This window comes from Podarcis bocagei (assembly GCF_964188305.1).
Source record: "Podarcis bocagei genome assembly, chromosome: 13".
NCBI lineage: Eukaryota > Metazoa > Chordata > Lepidosauria > Squamata > Lacertidae > Podarcis > Podarcis bocagei.
This window is the reverse complement of record NC_138138.1, coordinates 5,847,753-5,865,452: the sequence shown is the minus strand read 5'-3', so window position 1 is coordinate 5,865,452 and position 17,700 is coordinate 5,847,753. Positions and strand designations below refer to the sequence as shown.

Genomic DNA, 17,700 nt, shown 5'->3' with positions numbered 1-17,700 from the left:
TATGAAGAAGAAGAAGAGGAGGAGGAGTTTGGATTTGATATCCCGCTTTATCACTCCCCGAAGGAGTCTCAAAGCAGCTAACATTCTCCTTTCCCTTTCTCCCCCACAACAAGCACTCTGTGAGGTGAGTGAAGCTGAGAGACTTCAGAGAAGTGTGATTGGCCCAAGGTCACCCAGCAGCTGCATGTGGAGGAGCGGAGACGCGAACCCGGTTCACCAGATTACGAGTCTATCACTCTTAACCACTACACCACACTGCCTCTCAATGGCTATGAATGTACGTATGAATGTATCTCCTTCAAGAGAGATCCAGGGCAAATGAAGATTGCATCTTGCGTGGAAGACATGTGCTTATGTTGTTGGCACATGTATACAGAAACCCTTAATATGAGACGCATTGCCAATGTGCAGAGCAGGACCACCCAACACAACCCCCTCGGGCATCTTCTCAATGCATGGAAGGATCTGAGAGAACCTCACTAGTGGTAGCAGCATCAATGGTCATTGGCCCACATAAATAGGTAATTTACTGTAGCTGATGAGTAGTTTCGATTAGTCTGGCCAATGTACCCTCTACCAACATCAGAAACAAATCATTACTAATAATATAAATTGAATACAATTGTATGAATGTTTATTTCTAGTTACAAGAAACAGAATCAGTCCCTCAATTGTACAAAAATACCTGAAAGATTACAATTAGCTTCACAACCCCCCCCCCCACAAAGCTATTTACAGTTATGAAGCAATGCATATTGAGTAAGAGGTTTTGTCTCTTAAATTAATACCTTTTGCATTCCCTGAAAACTTAACTTTTATTCCATATTACAGTCACTAAAAAGTCTTGCATTGTGACAATATAATTTACAATAAGCAAGTCTTGCCACTGGAAAGGTGCATTGATTGGTCAAAACGGTCAGGTACTTAGTGCAGAAAAGAGAAGACAAAACATCTAAAAACTGAGGCACGTGTTTCTTCAAGATTAATTCAACAAATAAAAAAGCTGTTCATTTTCAAACACCTACTGTTCTATAACTTACCTACTGGTTTTTTAATTTTATTTTATTTTTTACCAGGTGGTTTGACATTTTCCTTCTCAACATATTCCAAGATTGCTACATGAAGTATTTTATTTTAGAAAATAAAGATCACAGGCAAACAAAAACAAATGATAAAAATTCAACAGGCTCCAGAAACAACCCTGAGCGTCCCTCTTTACATTCATGTCATTTAAATACAAAAGAAGTCAAATGTCCTTCAGTCCTTGGTTTTGAAGCAGCCAACCAGCTGTATCTGCTGCAAATGTTTAAGGTGGGATTTTAACAATTTCATTTCCAGCAAAACCAAAAAAAAGGGAGGAGCAATAATGGTGTGCTCTAGTAAAGTAGCTACCACTCTGATGTGGCTCATTTCTTTAAAATAGCTCATTTTAAAGTTGGGTGTACAAAATAGTCCGCTATCTACATAGAAAATTATGATAGTCAAAGAATGCAAGTTTTATAAACATGAAACAATGCAAAACGATTTTTTAAATTTGCTGAAAACTAAGTTAAGACACAAATTTATCTCAAAAGTCTAAATGGTCTTATTGAAACTAGAGAATGAGCATGTTAAATCATTTTTAATATATATAGGAGGGGTGAAACAGAAAATGCAGAGTGAAATCAAAGATAAAATTTAGCTTAATATGATGTCTAAAGAACATTGACAAAAATAATAATATGCACATATAAAACCAGCAAGTTTCTAATAAAAACTAAGTCAAGTTTCTTCATTTTATATGTAGACATTTCATGGGGGCAAAGCTACTAGAATGTGTTCTGTAAACTAAGATACAGTGTTTCTATACCATTGATAATTCAGCTGGTATATGTGACTCAAGCTGGTTATTTTTTCTTAAGCTACTCTCACCGCTATAAGAATACCTTGTGAATAAAGAACTGCTTTTCCAACTTCAGCCAGCAGGATGGGCTATTTATTAGTTACATGAGATAATCGGTAGAGCTAAAATTGATTTTGCAACAGTAATTCTGAACATTCCTAGGGTGAATACACTTCTTGCTTTATAAACCGTGCAAAGTACACAAAGCACATCATGTGTGTATTGTCCATGATATTCAAAGTCTGACAGTCATAAACCGTATGGCAATCCAATGGGAAATCAAACCAGCACTGACCTTCCTCTAATCCTAGCTACCGCCAGAAGGAAAAGCACAGCAATGTAAACATGGAACAAATGAAACATTTAACAAGAGATTGTCCTGGTTCAGATATTATAAAGCCCTCCAAAATGTGTCTCCCCATGAAGGCAGCTGGTAGCATCTGAGCCAACCTAACTATGCCGCCTGCATTTTACTTACCATATGTGCCCAAATTTCCATTTATCAATTTGGATTAAAGCTGGGTCAGGTATTATTTGCTCCTACAGCCAATGCCCACCTGGAAGGCTTTAGAGAGCCTAAAACAGGCCTTGAAAATATCTGCTTTGCATATAATGATAAGCCAGAGTTTGTTCAACAAATCACAAGTTAACGACGAATTGCTCAACAAAGGATCAAATAATATATGGCTTGTTTCTCAAGAGTTTGTTTTGCTTTCCAGCTGCACTCTCCTCGGACTTCTGTAGCTTGCTGAACACTTTGGTTGGAGTGGCCAAACAAATCATGGTTAAGGAAGGGTGCTTGGTTCACTTGCAATGCCAAACTATAGCTAAAACAAGTCAAGCTTCATAAGCCTACAACAAACAATGGCTTCACATAATGATTTGTTGGCAGTAAAGAAATGAGAAGTTAAAACCACTGGGCAGGCTCATATGTAATGCTACACCACGGTCTTAATAAGCCATAGTTTAATAAACCATGGCTTACCATTGTGCGTGAACCAGGGCCTTATTTAAATGATGAACCACGAATGAAGCAAGACCAAACCAGTTTGCCACAAACTAGTTTGACCAACTAATATAAATACTTTAGTGCATATACCCCCAAGTATTAGGTTACTGAATTGTCAATGGTAAATTCAGCAGTGGCATGAAGGGTTGAATATCCAATTTCTATTAGCAATAAAACAAGCCATTAATCCAGCACTACTGCATATTATCACCCAATCATTCTGGTGGCACTTGCATAACTTTTCTTTGCGCAGGTCTGAAATGGATGGAGAGCAGTCAATGGATTTTGCCCACAGTTTTGTACAGAAGTTTTGGCAATCCTGCACAATACAAGCAAGACACAGTTCAACTGAAGAAGAAATTATTCAAATTTACCTGACTGGGCATCACTGTTGCCTTGCCAACACTTAGGACAGGCATAGGCAAACTCGGCCCTCCAGATGTTTTGGGACCATCATCCCTAGCTAACAGGACTAGTGGTCAGGGATGATGGGAGCTGTAGTCCCAAAACATCTGGAGGGCTGAGTTTGCCTATGCCTGACTTAGGAAAACAACTCTATAAGTTTTAGCCAATGTTAGTCACACTCATGAGTAGATCCATTGAAATTAATGGACATTAGTAACGAAAGTCCTTAATATTCTCTATGGACCTACTCTGAGTAGAACTTAGTTGGAAACAACCCTATGTCTGTGCCAGTTCGGCCATATCCAACAGTCTAACCATAATTAGGAGACCAGGATACTCCATGGCCATTTCCCTCTTTCTTTCAGTTTCGGAGCTAATTATAGTTATGCTTACATCTTTACTGGCATTTTCAAGTAACTGTAGACCCAAGTCATTTGCAAACAAGGTTAAAGACTTATTTGCAATCTGTGTTTTGGTTACTGAAAATGTGGGTTCAGAGGCTGGAGGGAAGGATAATGCAAACACACGGGGCCCTCTGGAACTCTCAACCATGGTTAGGAGATTGGACAGTGATACACCTGCACGAAAGGCCCTGTGACATGGTCAGAAGCAAGGAAACACTGAACTTGTGTCCTACTAGGTAGACTAAACAAGTGAAGCCCCACCTCCCAAAGCTGGTTCCAAATACATATTGTCACTCTAGCCTTTGTCAGTGGATTTTCCCAAAGGATCATGCAGACCAGAGGGCTCAAGTAGGCTGAGAATGTGGGGGAAGAGAAAACACATTCAGATTAAAATGGGTTAAAACACATTTATGCATAGAATCAAAATCCTTTGCATGACTAGCTATTATTAGTGTCCTGCACACAAGCTACAGCCATTATATATTTTTTAAAAACCCAATCATTCTAAAGAGTACATATGTTGGTATGTGTATATTGCCATAGTTATATCCACACTGTTTCTTCAAGAGCATCGGTACATAACATAGCTGCTGATTTTCAGAGCCATCAAGTCATATTTTTGTCTTCTAGATCCTTGTTAGGCTGAAGCAACTCATGAAATACAGGATTTAGATTAATACCCAAATCCTGCATAAGTGTAAAAGCTTTATCAGCTCCTAATATAGGCCATATGCAATATCCAAAAAGTAGGAGTGCAAAAAACAAAAAATAGTAGAGTGTGATCCATACAAAAAGTAAACACACTAAGTCTTAAATTCTCAAGATTATTCCAGGGCAAGAGTTCTTTTCAATAATTTTGCTTCACAAACTTGATTCTGTTAAATGGACCAGCCACAAGGGACAGTTTCCAGTTTTGTTTAATGATTTTACACACCCTTTCCTGATTTTAGGGGTTGCTAGGACACTCAGCACCAAGCGTGTTTAGGTGTTATACAAACCAGCAAAATCTCAGTCTGTTGCTCAATTCATCCTTTTCCAAATCCCCAAGGTGCGTAATTCTTGTGAACAACTATTCTGCTAATTCCCCAGTGTCAACCTTCCTTTTATAATATTTCTCTAGCAACTTCCATCACTGAGCAAAGTCGGTCTTCAACATGGATCCAAATAGAGGTCATAAGGCCACACGTATGCAGTGGTGTTTGAGCTTACACGGCAAAACTCCCTTGTTTAGTTGGTAGAACTCAACAAGCTGTATTAGGTCAGTGAATTTGGTGCTCCCATCATCCAGACTGAAAAATATCTGTCCGTCATCTTCACACTTGAAAAAATTAATAAAAAAATATTAAAATACTAAAACCATGTCAAGTTAAACAGCAATATAACCAAATTAGGGTGCTAACTAATGGATGGATGCACATCAACAAAGGGTGTCAACTGACAGAAGCTCATCTATCAATTGAGCTAATACTTCAGACTTGTTTAAAGTTGGTTTTACCTCATCCACAATTCGGATATTCAAAATATAAATTTCACCATTTCAAATTTTGGGCACAGCAAAGCTCCATCTTTTGACTTAACCCTTAGCCCATAGTCCCAACAATAATAAATATAATAAATAAATAACATTTTATTTATATCCTGCCCTCCCCAGCCAATTCCAGGCTCAGAGCGGCTAACGAAGTAAAATAATACAGCATTCTAAAATCAATTCATTATAAAATCAGTTCAAATCAAATTGATGGCAACCATTGGGCTAGAGTTCTCTGAGGATTACCAAAGGAGGGGGTCAGGCTGTGCCTTGGCCAAAGGCCTGGTGGAACAGCTCTGTCTTGCAGGCCCTGCGGAAAGATGTCAAGTCCCTCAGGGCCCTAGTCTCTTGTGACAGAGCGTTCCACCAGACTGGAGCCACAGCCCAAAAAGCCCTGGCTCTGGTTGAGGCCTGTGGCCTGTGACCTTCAAGATGTTTTTGTTTGAAGACCGTAAGGTCCTCCGTGGGACATACCAGGAGAGGCGGTCCCGTAGGTACGAGGGTCCTAGGCCGTATAGGGCTTTAAAGGTTAAAACCAGCACCTCAAACCTGAACCTGTACTCTACCGGGAGCCAGTGCAGCTGGTATAGCACCGGGTGAATGTGATCTCGCAGCGAAGACCCCGTAAGGAGTCTCGCCGCGGCATTCTGCACCCGCTGGAGTTTCTGGGTCAGTCTCAAGGGCAGCCCCACGTAGAGCGAGTTACAATAATCCAGTCTGGAGGTGACCGTCGCATGGATCACAGTGGCTAGGTCAGGGCGCAAGGACTGCGGGACATTTGCCCGCAATCCTTTTACCATTTTATCCTTCCCTTCCCTTCTTATATTGTCTCCACCCCACTTCCCACCAAATTAGTATTACTGGTATAGAACATAACATTGGTTGCTCACCATGAAGGTATCCAACAATGGGTTAATATCTTTGACTTGCCCAGGAAGGCCGGAAATGAAACTATTTTTTTCCACCAAGCCTGGTTCTCTTTCCTCACTTTTGTCCCTCAAAAAGGTTTAAATAGAATGCATCTTGAAAATAATTAGGGAAGGAGAACTAGGGAGGAGGAGTCTGGGCAGGCCAAACTATACGGTGCAAGGTGATGCTGAGAGGATATGGACAACATCAGGCTAGGCACAAGGATGGAACAAAGTTTTGGGTTATGTTAGCCACTGAGAAACAAGATGTTATCTTGGATGCCTCTGCACACCAAACCAAAATGAATCTTCCAGTTGACGTTAAGAGGTATCCAACAGCTAAAAAGTTACATTACATTCTAATTAGGGCATGTGGCTGAGCCAGGAAGTGGGGAGCACATTGAATTAGCAGGTCCCCCTTGTTCGGCAGGAACCAGGGTAGGGAAGTCTCTAGGTTGAGGGTCTCAGAGAACCAAGGCTAGAAAGGGGCCTGCTCCACCTATATCTCTTGTATCCTCCTGCAGCAGCAGAAGTCAAGAGGGTGGTCCTTTTGGCACTCCATGTATCTGCGCCTCTGCCCAGGCTATCTGAAATCTAATCATGTAGCTTGGGAAGCGGCGGTTCCTGGAGAAGGCAAAGAGGTCTATCAGTGGGTGTCCAAGCTGCAAACACCTCCCTGTTGAGGATTATTCCTCCTACGTCCAGGTAGCTGCAGCTGAGATAGTCTACAGTCATGTTTTGCATCCCTCTGCATTGTCCTTCAGTGCTGACTTGAATGCTGTCACATGGGAGAAGTGCTTGCAGTGGTTTGGCCCACAATATGCCTTCCTGACTCTTGCCCATATCATAGCTTTAGGAGGAGGTCCAGGCTGTGGTTAACACATATTTACAAGAGGAGTATGTGCCTGATGTCCTGAAACAGGTGGGCACTCTTTAAAGAAAGTCCTCCCTGAAAGTTGCAGAGCTTGACAATTATCACCTGGTCACAAATACTGTCCTTTGGCAGGAAGGTGCTTGAGAGGGTGGTGGTATAGCTACAGACACTATTGGAAGAAAATGATTCTCTTGACCCATTTCGGACTGGGTTCATGTCTGCTTTGGGGACAGAACTGACCTTGGTTGCCCTGACCTTTGGGAGAGGGACGGGGAAGTGAAACCTTGTTGCTGTTGCTTAATCTCTCAGTGGCTTTTGATACTGTTGACCACAGTGTCCTCCTAGACCAGTGATGGCCAAACCTGGCTCTCCAGCTGGTTTGGGACTACAACTCCCATCATCCCTAGCTAACAGGACCAGTGGTCAGGGATGATGGGAATTGTAGTCCCAAACCAGCTGGAGAGCCAAGTTTGGCCATCAGTGTCCTAGACCATCTTCTGTGAGTTGGGAATGATCATTACGGTATGATCCATGCTCATGGAGGCTGATGGGAAAAGCCAGCAGTTTGACATGGTTAGGGAGCATTGCTCTCGGTCCTGGGCAAGGGCATTAACCTGTTGTGAGATACCTCTGACAACCAACAGCCCTTACAAACACAACGGACACAAAAAATGGGTGAACTTTTCCATTTTCTGTAACAATGATATTATTTGTGCTACTGGGGGGGGGGGCGATTTTGAAATTTGAATTGTGGATTTCCACTTGTTAATTTTTGGCTAATAAAAAAAGAGAGCCAAAATTAAAAATTATGCTTTGTTCACAATTTTGTCCCATAACGATATAAACAACTTCTTCACAAAAATAAGTTAAGACTAATATATCTGAAATATCACAAACATTGTAGCCCAAAATAAATTACCCTATATGAATTTTAAAGATTGGCTGTCACTGGAGATAATCTGGCATTTCAGGATGTTATTCTCTGAGAAATAAAGGCATTTGTATTGTCCATGTTGAAAATACTATGGCTAGAGGTCTTTCACTGAGTATTACACATGGAAGATGAGTGTGCATATCAGATAAGGGTTTCTAAATTCAGCCCTGTTTTCTGAAATAATAATGACGACGACATCTGGATTGATCTGGTCCATTGTATGAAGAGGAGACCGTGTGCCTTTTCCCCAGTGTGCAGCTCTGCCGCCTATGCTGTGACAGAACACCTGAACAGACTTATGCAGAAGTCAGTCAAAGTTGCAGTGTCAGTTTCTGTATATCATCCTGTGGCTTTTAGGCTTTTGAACATTGGATTATACATGCACATACATTCAAATGCTCCATTGCTGCATTGGGGGGGGGGTGGAGATAAGCAACTGCCCTCTTCTGACTGATGGACCAGATCAGGGAAGAGGTCTTGCCCAACTTAACATATTCTATGAAAAGTACAGAGAGGAAATGAGAAAAAAATCTAGTTTCTGAATGCTATCATTGGTTGAACTGAAAAGCCTTTCAGAAATCTTCAACAATAAAACCCATTGTGAATTCTGCACCACATTTTTTAAAAGTGCCGTACTTACCGGCAAAATCTGGAAATGCTTAATTTTTTGATGGTGACACAGTGTAAGTACAAATGCCTTTGGGTTACTCTGGCTGTCCCGGAGAAGAAATAACCTGGGAAGCAATATTATACTTTATTATTAAATGGACTACTATTTGGAAATAAATGAACATCTCTGTTTCATTATTTTACCAGCTGACAGGAGCAATCCGGCAGTAAATCACACCAAGCTAGTTGGAGTTAACTCTATTTGTTAGCAAAAACAGGATCTGCATAGGTGTATCAGGCCTAATAAGCACAGGAACTTTTCTCTGGCAGGTCCTGCAGCCATGAAGCAGTTGTTAAGACTGAAGGTCCTCCTCACAGCTACCTAAGTCCCCTCTTCTCCAGTGTTTTTCACAAGCTGTCTGAGACTGTGCCTTCATGCCGCCACCCTCTCCTCTGCCCTTTTCATCCCTCTTCTGGTTCTGGGAGACCGGGGGGCGGGGAGCTTGTCACATGCTTCTTCACCAACAGGGCTCCTCTATGGCTCTTGACTTCCCTCCTCTCCTGCTTCTGCCTCGAATTCTGGACTTATCTCTGCCACAGACTCTCCCAGCTCCCCAGGTTCTGCTCCCTAAGCCCTGCTGCCTCTTCCAACACCTCCTTTCCCCAGTCTTCTCCCTCTGACCTCTCATCATTGCCCCACCACCAATCCCTGGGCTCTGAGCCTTCCTCCCTTGCGGTTCCCCATCTGGTTCCTCCCACCATTCCTCTGTGCCCAACCAGTCTGTGACACCAGCACACACTAGAGTCTAACTCTAATTTGAAATTTGGCTGATGAAATTTTGACAAACCTCGCAACCTTGGAAATGCTCGTGAACAGTCAGATCAATATAAGTCTTTTTAATTACCCACCATCAGGGTTGCAGGCCAGAGCGAGGAGAATTTATGCAGAACATTTGAGCATTCATAGGGAAGTGTAACGTAAGTCCCAAATTAAAACCCTGGCATCGCCAGGCAGCCTGAGAAGATCTGCTCAGACCCTGGAAAGGTGATGCCAGTAGACAACATTTTGAGCTACATCCTGTGATCCTACAAACCTTCAGTAAAATAATATGCCACCCCATTTCCTCCTCACCCCCATCCCTCGCCAAGGATTGTATGCCGTGGTCTTTTCAGACTAGGTAAACTAGGTACTTTTACATGAAAATTTGGATCATGGTTGTATCTGGGACTCTCGGCACAGCGGCAAGTATCACGTGCTGGGAGGAAAAACGTACCCATCCACAAGACCCTGCTGTTTAATAATCCTGTGCGATTCTTCTCTAGAGATTCTGCCGTGAAACCAGTTTTGTGTCCTATGAATAACTGAAGGAGAAATAACTGGTCATTGCTAGTATTCAGCACTGTAGCCCAATTCTTCTATAATTAATTAATTAATATATCAATATATTAATATTTATACACCACCCATCTGGCTGGGTTTCCCACAAAAAATGAACCAAACATACAAGCCATTGCACGAAATGTTTAACACGAACGGGGCTCAAACTAAACATCAACGTTCCCTTTTAAAAGGACAAAGAATAAACTCTAGCTTTCTGGCACAAGAAGAGCAAATATGGCTTAATATAATTTAAGTTAAATTTTAATCAACATGGGCACCATCCAACCACAGATGAGCACTGAAGTTTGACGGAATTCAGCGGAATCAGGGAAAATTAATTACAGTCTCAGCTTTCCCACAGAAATTATACGAGATCATCTACCTCTCCAAATACTTGTCAGTTTCAATTTTTCATACCTGTGTTCAGCATGGAAGGATGAAGAGGACTTTGGCTGCCAAGGATATTCATTCTTGTGCTGCGTTTCTGTAGAACAAAGAAGCAAGCACAAAACCTCAAATTATTAATATTACTATATGCAAAAACAACATATAAAAACGTTTAACCCAGTTTCAGTTTCTTCATGCCATGACAGGAAATGTATTGCAATGCATTGAGATTATGTGAAGTTTCTGTACCTTAAAAATAAAATTAAAAAATTAAAAGTTGAATTTTGATTTGGCTTCCAAATCAGCCAAGAAGCTCATTGGGGGAAAAGTTGAAGCAAATTTCTCCAATCCAATTTTATTGTTATACAACTATTACAAAATGCTCTTTGGATGAAAAGTGTGGTTGTGTGTGTGAGAGAGAGGTTTTTTGTCCACATGGAGCAATAATCAAATTAAGTCTCTTTTAAGCATACGGGGAGGCTGCTTAGTACTCCATTGATAAGCCAACAACACGCCATTAGCCCTATGTCAATCAAGGCCATCAAGTATCTTCTTCAGCCCTGGGTTCAAAGCTCTGCTAAACCACAAAGCTTCCTGGATGATTTTGGACCACTTATTGTGACTTAGTTCTAATCAATCACAGGGATTTGAGGTTGTGGGAGAAGAAGTATCATTTATACAATTCTGAGATCTTTGGAGGAATTTTTTTTTTAAAGTTTGAATTATTTTTGTGGAATGCAAATCACTTTACACACACACACACACAGAGAGAGAGAGAGAGAGAGAGAGAGAGAGAGAGAGAGAGAAAGAGAGAAAGAGAGAGAGATCTGAGATTTCTATTGGAGGCAAGGTGCAAAATTCATGAAAATCCTACAGCATATTAGAGGTAAAAACAAAAATTTCAGTTCATTTAGGAGCAATTGTTATAACAATATTATCCAACACAGCACAGACTATCACCTTATTGTCTGCAGGCCCATTTAACTTTATATTGTATATGCAATTTAAATCCCATTTAAATTATATTTAATGGCAGGAATAGTAATAGCAACTAACAACAACAATTTGGACTACTGTAATTCACTCTATATGGGGCTGCCCTTGAAAACAACTCAAAGGCTGCTTCTAGACCAAAATGCAGTTAACTAGTTTTTTGAATTTGACTGGAATCATGCGCCATATTGTGTTGATTCTCAAAGATCTGCACTGGCTGTCGATATGTTTTTAGTCTGAGTTCAAGGTTCTACAGATGACTTACAAAGCCCTGAACAAATTGGAGCCCAAATGGCACAGCGTCTCTCCAGATATAGTCCTGCCCAGGAATTAAGATCATAAAAGGAGGCTGTCTTCGGTGTCCAACCTGTGGGAATTGTATTCCTTACAGTGATTGGCATTCTCATGGTGCCACCCCAGTTTTAGAATGCCCTGCCCTCTGATACTATGGTTCTGCTTCCAAATTACTGTCACCCACCCAGAGATCCAAGATAAAGAGAGAGATAAATATTTCAGTCAGAGGGGACAGAACCTCAGCTCTCCTGAGGAAGACATATATGACCTCTTAATGTGATGGGCGTGTCCAAGACGTACGTCTTGCGTATGCGCGTAACCTTGCTACCCCTCTGGAACAGCACTTGGCACACACCCATGCTCATTTTACTGTGAATACAGTGGTACCTCAGGTTACATACGCTTTAGGTTACATATGCTTCAGGTTACAGACTCCACTAACCCAGAAATAGTACCTCGGGTTAAGAACTTTGCTTCAGGAAGAGAACAGAAATCGTGCTCTGGCGGCACGGCGGCAGCGGGAGGCCCCCATTAGCTAAAGTGGTGCTTCAGGTTAAGAACAGTTTCAGGTTAAGAACAGACCTCCAGAATGAATTAAATACTTAACCCGAGGAACCACTGTATTGCAGAATGGAAAACATGACAGGAAGCTATTGCAAGGTCTACCAAAATTTGAGTTTCTGCAACATAGTACTGCCCCCGCACTGCTTCTGGTAATGTCACAAGGAATTCAAAGCGTGTGGATTCTGGCTGGCAAATATAGCTGCCACCTCACCAGCAACTTGGAGAACCAGGAGCTCTGACATGGAAATTCGCGGTGCTTCCAGTCTCCACTCACATGATCAAATTCCTTCAGACGCTCCCGCCACCAGCCACACCACAGCGGCTCCCATGCCACTTCTGACAATGTTAAGTCAGTTGCTCTTTTCTTAGACCTTTGTTCATAAATAAATTTCCCGTCGGTGGTCGTGACCACTACGCTGCCATGGCCACGGGAGGTTATCAGTCAGCAACTGCGAAGACGGAAGCCCCCTTACCCTCCAAGCATAGCCTTCCTCCAGGGCGGCACTCTGTGCTTCTGCTGGGTTTTCAATAACTCTTCCTATTTGTCCGGAAAAATCCATTGCTACTAAGGAATTTTCAGACACACTTCTCTGAAAGGAAAATTGTTTTAATGGCATTATCTAGAAAACGTAACTACTGGTTGCTTTTATTATTTTTGCATGCTCCTCCAACCCTTCTCCAGATTATCAGTTTAAAAAAAATTTTTAGCTTGCCATAGGCAAATATTGCTCTGCTGGGCCAAGAGAATAAGAAACGTAAACATGGTTTTGGTGATGGGTTTTCACTGCACAAAGCTTTTGTTGGCATAAGTGTGGATAAGTTTTCATGTGACCAAGAGCTCTTCTTCATGGAGAAGCCTTTTGAATCTGGCTTCACATTTAACATTTATAGGCTGGGATCCACAAAACAGTACAGCTAGCTTCATTTCTTTTCATTCAATTTTTATTGGTTTTCTATAATCCAATATATACAAAGCTAGTTCAACACAACCAGTTTTGTACGCACAGGGAGGCTATGAGGGCGCTTCTCTGCCATTCGGTCCAATTTTATTTTATATACATACACAGTAGCCCAGGATTAGCCCAGGTGTTAACCAGTCTCTGCAAGTGTATGGATTTACTACAGTTCAAGGTTACTTTCTATTTCCTTTCTTGAAATTATTTTTAAAAAATCATTCTGACTTAAGACCACGGAACCCTTTGTAATGATAAGATCATACATCATTCTCCCCTTGGCATGCTTTATTATTTACTCAGAAAATTGCATTGCTGTATCCCATATTTCTTTATTGGCAAATGTGACAACTTATCTTTGTTTCCTTCCTTTCTCTAAGCTATTCCCCCCACCCCCTTTGTTTCTTTTTTCTGTAACCTGATTGTCATTATTAAAATTCCATTAAAAAAATTGGGGGGGGGGGAGACTGGCTGCTGGACACTTCAGATATCTATTCTGTTCCTTCTATGACTTTTGAACTCTTTTTACTCCAACTGCTTCTCACTGTTATCCTTTCACACCTAATTTCTAAACTTCTTGGCCTCTCTGAACAAGAAAATCTTCAAGGCCTGGCCTATAAGAATCTAGCCTAGCAAGAGCAAGTTTCTATACTTCCAGGGCTAAGATTGACCAGAAACTGTTGCCTAGCAACAGCAGAGTCCATTGTCTAATATTCCCCAGAAATTAGAAGAACTTGCATGAAAATGGCCTCCCAATTTCTCTCACAGCCCCATATAAGTTCAGCACAAACAGTCGGGTCTGGTGAGCATTTAAGGTCCCCAACCCTAATCTGCGGGTTGCCATCTGACTGGATTTTGTTCTGATCCTGATCTGATTTTAGGATAATAATAATAATAATAATAATAATAATAATAATAATAATTTTTATTTATATCCAACCCTCCCCAGCCGAAGCCGGGCTCAGAGCGGCTAACAACAGTAAAATGATAAAACATTTTAATGTATTTTAACTGATTGTCTGATTTTATGTTAATGTGTTATACATTTGATGTTAGCCAGTTTTGGCCGGGGAGGGTGGGGTATAAATAAAAATTATTATTATTGTTATTAATGTGCTTTTACCCACTATTGTGGGGGAGTGTGCGCTTATTACCAGCCTTTCTCAACCTTGAGTTCTCAGATGATGTTGGGACTGCAACTCCCATCATCCACAGCCAGCAGAGGTAGCAGTCAGGGATGATGGGAGCGGTGATCCAACCAACAACTGGGAATCCAAGCCTTGAACCTGAGGAGCAACCTGAATTAGGCTATAAGCTGCTATGCTTCAGACAGCGGTGCTGATGAAACCATGGTGCCAGACACAACTTAGCCCTTTCCAGGCAACTCCAAAGTCACTACTTGCGGGCAAGAAGCTTCTCGTTTAAACTCTGAGTTGACTATAACAGAGCTTAAAATTATAAACTTACTATAGGAGTGGTGAAATGCGGAAGCGCAGCTTTTCTCTGTTGCGGAATTCTGTAGTTCTGGTACAGCAACATCCCATACTGCAGATTGTAGTGTGGGGGGAGAATAGACAGGTATTTATTTTCTTTATGTATGTTTGTTTATTCAATTCTTTAATTAACCACCCTTCACCAATAGGTCCCAGGGCAGGTGGCATAATAATAAAACCATAAAGCACAATGGAAAACAATCAAACCACTAAAACACACAGAACATGACCAAAAAAGTCACTTACAAGTAAGGTAAACAGCCACCTATTTCTGAAAGCTGTGATTAAAAGGTGCAGTGTTTTATGTCTCCTGTACACAGTACACCCAGAGCTGGAGCCACCTCTAAAAGGCAGTGAGTTTCAAAGTGGGGAGGGGGCCACCACAGAAAATGCCCTCTTGCACCTCTTGCTGAAATAGCTCTGTAGTAATGATGATGGCAGGGTGATCAGTTCCAGGTTGTCAAAATGGGTCTGAGGGATAAACTTTCCTCTTGGAGTCTGTGCAGGGGTGCACCTAGGGGCTGACCAGCTTGGCCCTTGCCAAGCTTGCAGGACCAGGGTGGTGCAAAAAGCAAGCCTCTGCACTCTGGCTCAGAGCGGCTAAGATCCTGCCTAACTGTGTTCTTCCCCCCAGGCCACTCCTCCAGGTGAAGAAGAAGAAGAAAAAGAAGAGTTTGGATTTGATATCCCGCTTTATCACTACCCGAAGGAGTCTCAAAGCGGCTAACATTCTCCTTTCCCTTCCTCCCCCACAACAAACACTCTGTGAGGTGAGGCTGAGAGACTTCAGAGAAGTGTGACTGGCCCAAGGTCACCCAGCAGCTGCATGTGGAGGAGCGGAGACGCGAACCCGGTTCCCCAGATTACGAGACTACCGCTCTTAACCACTACACCACACTGGCTCTCCCAGTGAGGCGCCTCAGGGAAGGAATCTGGAAGGGTACAAGGGTACAGGGAATACATCTCCTTGCCAAGGGTGCCAGGGAGTCTAGGTACATCTCTGGGTCTGTGACTGGAAGTCAGTCACCACAGAGAGGCAAGAACAGAAGGTCACTAATATTTGTTTATTATGCCGTCAAAATGCATATTGGAATCAACATAGCACTACAGGGTGTAGCTTATTGGGCTGCCCCTTCAAGTGGTAAAGTTACTTGTTAATTAATAATTTGGGAACCACCAAGTTCTTACCAGCAGCAGACAGATTCCCATTCAAGTCTGTTGGGGGGTCCGCATGGGGCAGAGCTGAGCTGGCCAATCTCCTTCAGGCTGAGGGCCACAGTGACCCAAGGCCAACTCTACGAGGTCCACATCTCAAATTGGGCATGTCCAAATGTTGAAAGTGGGCATGATGAACCACAGTTATCTTTCAAAAGACTTTCCCATCAGCTATTCTACACTATTTTACATTTTCTTTTCATTCCTTATTAAATTGTGTGTGTGTGTGTGTATAAATATAATATGAACAAATATTGTGGAGTTGGGGCTCCACAAAAAACAGTGGGGCATCATAGTATCACAGCGGGGACCCTGCTACAATAGTAATAATTTTGTTTAACTGTGTTTTTTTTTTAATTTAAAGAATGAAACATTTTGGAGAGTCCTGGGAGTGACAAAATCATACTGCTGGCTATAGCCTGCGGGTTATTGCCCCCTGGGGTGGAAGGAAGAGCAAGACTCATCATACCCATCTGAATGATTCCAAGTTCATGCTTTTATAATGGTTGTTGATTTGAGAGAAAATGGACTTCCAGGCAGGGACCACATACACGATTTGCAGACCATTTGGGGGCCACTGTGATTGCACCATCCGCCTGTTTAGAACTCGTATGGCAGCATTAGTTCTCTCAAACACCCACCTCCGTGGGTGTGGGGGCCCAACCACAAGTCTTGCGCTGACCTTCACCTGAAGGCCACCATAAATGTAAACTGGCCCCAAGACTAAGGTACCTTGAGGAGCCGAAAGGCGGTCATCCAGCACGTCCTGCTCTGCTCGTCATCCGCACACAGAAACCTCAATTCTTTTGTTTCACTTCTCATTCGGTTGGGCTACAAAACAAAGACAAAACAGAACTTATTCTCATAGCAAAGGCAAGCAACCATGATCCATCCTAGAAGGCAAGTAAGGGCTATTATCCCCTTTTCGCAGATGTAGGAGCAGAGGCCAAGAGTGCTGGCTTGCTGACATCACTTAATAGGTTCCAGTTACAGATAGGTAGCCGTGTTGGTCTGCCATAGTCAAAATAAAAAAATTCCTTCCTGTAGCACCTTAAAGACCAACTAAGTTAGTTCTTGGTATAAGCTTTCGTGTGCATGCACACTTCTTCAGATACACATCACTTAATAGGTTTAGAGTTCAGGTGTGATTTGAGATTTGCTTGTGGTTAAGCTCTTTCCTCACCAACCATGTCCTGTATCCATGGAACTACCTTTTTCTGAGTCATTCCTGTGACGCCATCGTAAGTCAATCCTTGGCTTAGCTCAGCATGGCAAGGGAGCAAGTAGGGAACACTGAGCAGCTCCCAGCTCCTGCACATTTGTGTGGTCCCAGTAAGCCATTGTTTAGCTTACTTTGTCATGACAACCAGGGCAATATAAGAGACAGCACTGGGGAGCTCATTCCTCTGATGTATCTCAGTCTATTTTAAGAGCAGCAGCTGTCACGGCACAAACATTTAGCAAACCACTCAGATCAAAAAAGGAATCTGGGCTTAAACGCGATAAACCTGATCTTGGATCTTCTTTCCTAGTAGGTCCTGACGAAGAGAAAATCCGCAAGATAACTGAAACTGTAATGTTATTTTTAAAACTACATGATATGGAATAATAGAATTGTAGAGTTCGAAGGGCCTCTGTGGTCCAACCCCCAGCAAGGCAGGAATCTCAGCTAAAGCATCCATGGCAGAGGGCCACCCAACCTCTGCTGAAAAGCCTCCAAGGAAGGAGAGTCCACAGCCACGTAGGGGTTTTAATATTTCTAATTACAAATAAAACTATCTACTATAACCGGAGAGGGACGCGGGTGGCGCTGTGGGTAAAACCTCAGCGACTAGGACTTGCCGATCGCATGGTCGGCGGTTCGAAT

General features: G+C 42.2%; 1 protein-coding gene across 4 annotated transcripts in view; it reads right to left on the bottom strand.

Annotated features, from left to right (window-relative positions):
• Window positions 1-612: 612 nt before the first annotated feature.
• GRB10 (growth factor receptor bound protein 10) overlaps window positions 613-17,700 on the bottom strand; it is a 91,932-nt gene continuing 74,844 nt past the window's right edge. For all 4 annotated transcript variants that reach the window (XM_081166434.1, XM_081166437.1, XM_081166436.1 and 1 more), the window contains 7 exons: window positions 16,566-16,664; window positions 14,593-14,670; window positions 12,646-12,762; window positions 10,352-10,418; window positions 9,828-9,915; window positions 8,585-8,678; window positions 613-5,018 (listed from right to left, as the gene is read on the bottom strand). In XM_081166434.1, the coding sequence (XP_081022560.1) occupies window positions 4,872-5,018; window positions 8,585-8,678; window positions 9,828-9,915; window positions 10,352-10,418; window positions 12,646-12,762; window positions 14,593-14,670; window positions 16,566-16,664 (690 nt within the window). In that variant the 3' untranslated portion in view covers window positions 613-4,871. The remainder of the gene's footprint in view (window positions 5,019-8,584; window positions 8,679-9,827; window positions 9,916-10,351; window positions 10,419-12,645; window positions 12,763-14,592; window positions 14,671-16,565; window positions 16,665-17,700) is intronic.